General features: G+C 41.8%; 1 protein-coding gene across 5 annotated transcripts in view; it reads left to right on the top strand.

Moving 5' to 3' along the window:
* The window catches only part of ZMPSTE24 (zinc metallopeptidase STE24), a 28498-nt gene extending 26762 nt beyond the window's left edge, over positions 1–1736 (top strand). For all 5 annotated transcript variants that reach the window (XM_035901228.1, XM_035901227.1, XM_035901226.1 and 2 more), the window contains one exon: positions 259–1736. In XM_035901228.1, the coding sequence (XP_035757121.1) occupies positions 259–483 (225 nt within the window). In that variant the 3' untranslated portion in view covers positions 484–1736. The remainder of the gene's footprint in view (positions 1–258) is intronic.
* Positions 1737–3563: the final 1827 nt, after the last annotated feature.

The following is a 3563-nucleotide window of genomic DNA, read 5'->3' as shown; positions in this document are numbered from 1 at the left end:
GGGGGGGGGGGGGGGGGGGAATTTTGAAGTTTCTAGGGGCTGTATTTGGAATCTCATTTTAATAAGTAGGCTTAGTGTTCCATGTTGGGTAAGACTCCCAGTTTCAGGTGTGGCCTGGATAAACCTTAGTGAGATCATTCTACAGCCACAGTGACGTGTGGGATGTGGGAAGGAAGATACAGCAGTTTTTACTGATACTGCAAGCAACTTGCAGATAGCTGAATTTTAAAATAATTTTAAATATATTTCTCTCCACAGGTTCTCTCATTTTGTTTGACTGTATTAAGCCGACGATTTGAGTTTCAAGCAGATGCATTTGCCAAGGAACTTGGGAAGGCTAAAGACCTGTATTCTGCTTTGATCAAGCTAAACAAAGATAATTTAGGATTCCCTGTTTCTGACTGGATCTTTTCAATGTGGCATTACTCCCATCCGCCCCTTTTAGAAAGACTGCAGGCCTTGAAAGATGCAAAGCAAGAGTGACAGGAATCATTGCTGATTCAGAGACAGTGCTTCCATCTCAGAAGCAAAGTTCAGAGCTGCTTTTTAATTTCTTTTTAAAAATGGATAATGGCAATTAAGTGCAATGTTAACAGCACCACAGATCTGAGAATCCTGAAACAGGTATTAAATTATAAATTACTTTTTTAACAAAAACAAAACTGTGGAACTAAATTTAGAAAAGGTACTGGGTGAAGACCTTCCCCCCACACACATTGGCTTTTATCTCCATGTCATAGTATAGACTTGTAAAGGGAGGAAAACAAACCTATAGAGTTCAGAGCACCTATTCAGTTTGTGTATGCCCTGAACATCGCTTTTGAGCCTTTTCCCATTCTCAGCATCCTGTGAACCTTCCCAGTCTCAACCCTCTTCACAATGAAGCAGGTTTCAGTGACTTGATTTCTTGTATAGTAATACTTGTACTCGCCAGTCACTGTTTTGTGTTTTAAAAAGCTGAATGCAAGTGCAGGCCTTTCTCCTGGATTCATGTCTGTTGTAATTGAAAATGCTACTTAATAAAACCTCCTTTCTCTCAAGTGTGGGAAGCAAAATGAATTACAGCTAAGGAAATGTACTATGGCTTCCTTGAAAATGAGCACTAGTCAGTATTTAGTAGCATTATAATGGGATAAGGCGGCTCTTCTCTGTGCTGCTGGGCATGTGGAAGGATGTTATGGAGAATCACAAGATGACCCACATGTTAGAGAAAGTTGCTCATTCTCTGTTCTTCTTCCTTTGCCTGTGAACAGAATGGTTAACAGCTTTTCCACACCTCAGTTCTGTCACTTCTTTTGTCCTTTGCCTAAATTTTTTGTATATATGGAAGTGTCAAGTTGCTCAGACAGTGCTCAGTGTATCAAGAGCCAAACTTTCAGAGGGGGTTTGTCCTCTAGTCCATGGAGGGGTTTCCACTAATATGAATCCAGCTGAAATAGCAGTGTTGGAATACTTGGAAAATGTTCCTCATCATTGTTCCGATATAAATAGCCCAAGACACAGTTTGTTCATACGGGTTGGTGAAGAACAAAGTGAATGATTGTGGAAATGGCTTCTGCACTGATTATCTCAGATTTTTTTCTGATGAAAGGTGGAATTAAATCTACTTTTGTTGAAATAAAGATAAAAGTTAAATGTAAGTTTGTATGTGCCATGCAAATGTTTTGGATGAGACTGAATACACGTATTTCATATAAAAGTCAGATTTTATACCTGTGGTAAATTAAAAAGTTCTGCTCAGCTCTGTCAAAGCAAATTTTATTGTTTCAGACGTCAGAGTATTCTCAGAGACTTTACTGTTAACTTAAATTTGCTTTTCTGATCATAGGGAAAAATGCCTTATAAGATGATGGGCATGATGATGTCTCAGGTGCAACAAGATACAAGATGTTGCTGGAAGCCCTTTGTATGCCTTATTCTAATTGTGTTTGTACCCTAGCAAATATGAAGCTGAACTTCATGATGTAGATATGGACTTAGGAGACAGTTTTACAAATATGGGGAGCCTATATTTGTCATGTTAACTGCATTTAATAAATGGCCCTTAAAAATAAAAGGATTAACTTGAATCTGTCAATTTGGAAGAGTAAATAAATGTATTGAGTTTTGCGTTTGAGATGTTGGTTGGTGTAAACCTATGGAAGACATTTTAAGTGTGCTCTGAGAAAACCATTTATCTTACCCATTAGATAAAACATACTCAAAAATTAATTTTGTGGCTGTTTCAGAAATTTGGCTAAACACAAACAAAAGGAGAGTAAAGTGGGATAATGAAGGAAATGCCAGTTCCTATGAAGGCATGAAATACTTGAAATACTTAGGCTTACAGGCAAATATAGTGTTGTTATGGCAATTGCCTGTTACTTCCTTTTCTTCCCTGTCACTGTTTGGAGTTGATCTCTGCAGTTCTCCCAGCTAGATTTTGTCATCTAACTCCTCTGAACAAGGCTTTGGAGCTGGTTCCAGTCTACTCCAGTGGCTTCTCAGCACTGGCATTGTTTGTCCATGTGTGCTGTTGACCTTCCACCTGTCCACATACTACTATGCAGACATCTGCAATGCATCAGCTACCTGTTGCAGACCTTCTACAGCCTCTGTTTGCTTCCTGTGTTCCTGAGAATGGTTGAAATCACACCTAAATCTATGCAGCTGCTGCTTTCCCAGGTATCTGAATCCTCCTACAGCATCTACACAGCCCCATGACCAACCAGTACAAAACAGCTTGATGGTATGTCTACCAGGATAAGCCACACATCCCTTCTGATGACCAGTTTTGAGGAGAGAGGCAAGAAAATTAGGAGTAGGCTTTTGTTTTCTGTTACCTTTAGCTAATGATGTTCAACTACTCACGGCAAGGGAACCTGGAGCAGAACCTCACTGGGCAGTACACTCCACACAGGCATCTGTGGGGCTGGTGGGCACTGACCAGGAGTGTCCTGCCCCAAGGCTGGTATCTCCAGCTTCCCATTCCCTGCCTCACCAGCTTTTTCTGGTGGTGTAAGTAGAAGCTTGAGAGTGGACATGGCAAGGAAAAGTCCAGCCCATGGCTTGGAAGGAGACAGGAGCAGTAAAATCAGAATGCTTTATGGAAAAGGCACAAATGTCTCCCTTTCAGCAGTTTTGGCACATTTCAGGGGACTCCACGAGTTGTGCTGCAGACATAAGTATGTCCGCACAGGACTCCTACAGCCATAGGGCTTCTTGCTTTTCTTGGTCACCAACAGGTCCTAACACTTTGTATCTGGGTTAGATGTGTAGCCAAGGAAACTGTGGAAGCGATGCATGCAGAGGTAAACGTGTCTGATGTCATGCAAGTGAACTGATGTTTGTTGTTTCAGCTTAAGCGATCTAATGGAGGCTCTTGGGAGGCTGGCAGTATGTAGACCTAGTAATGAGCTCTGCCAGGCCCAAGGAACAACCAGGGGCTCCCCTGGAACTTGGCCGAGATCAAAGTAATTTGTGAACGCAAGGCAACCATTATGCCTGTAGGAACAGCAAGGGCTACAGCACGCAGGCACTACCGGCGCCGGGACTGAGACACGGTTCTGGTGGCCTCCATCTTA

Source organism: Egretta garzetta, unplaced genomic scaffold (assembly GCF_000687185.1).
Source record: "Egretta garzetta isolate BGI_Z169 unplaced genomic scaffold, ASM68718v1 scaffold368, whole genome shotgun sequence".
Lineage (NCBI taxonomy): Eukaryota > Metazoa > Chordata > Aves > Pelecaniformes > Ardeidae > Egretta > Egretta garzetta.
This window is presented reverse-complemented; position numbering and strand designations above follow the sequence as displayed.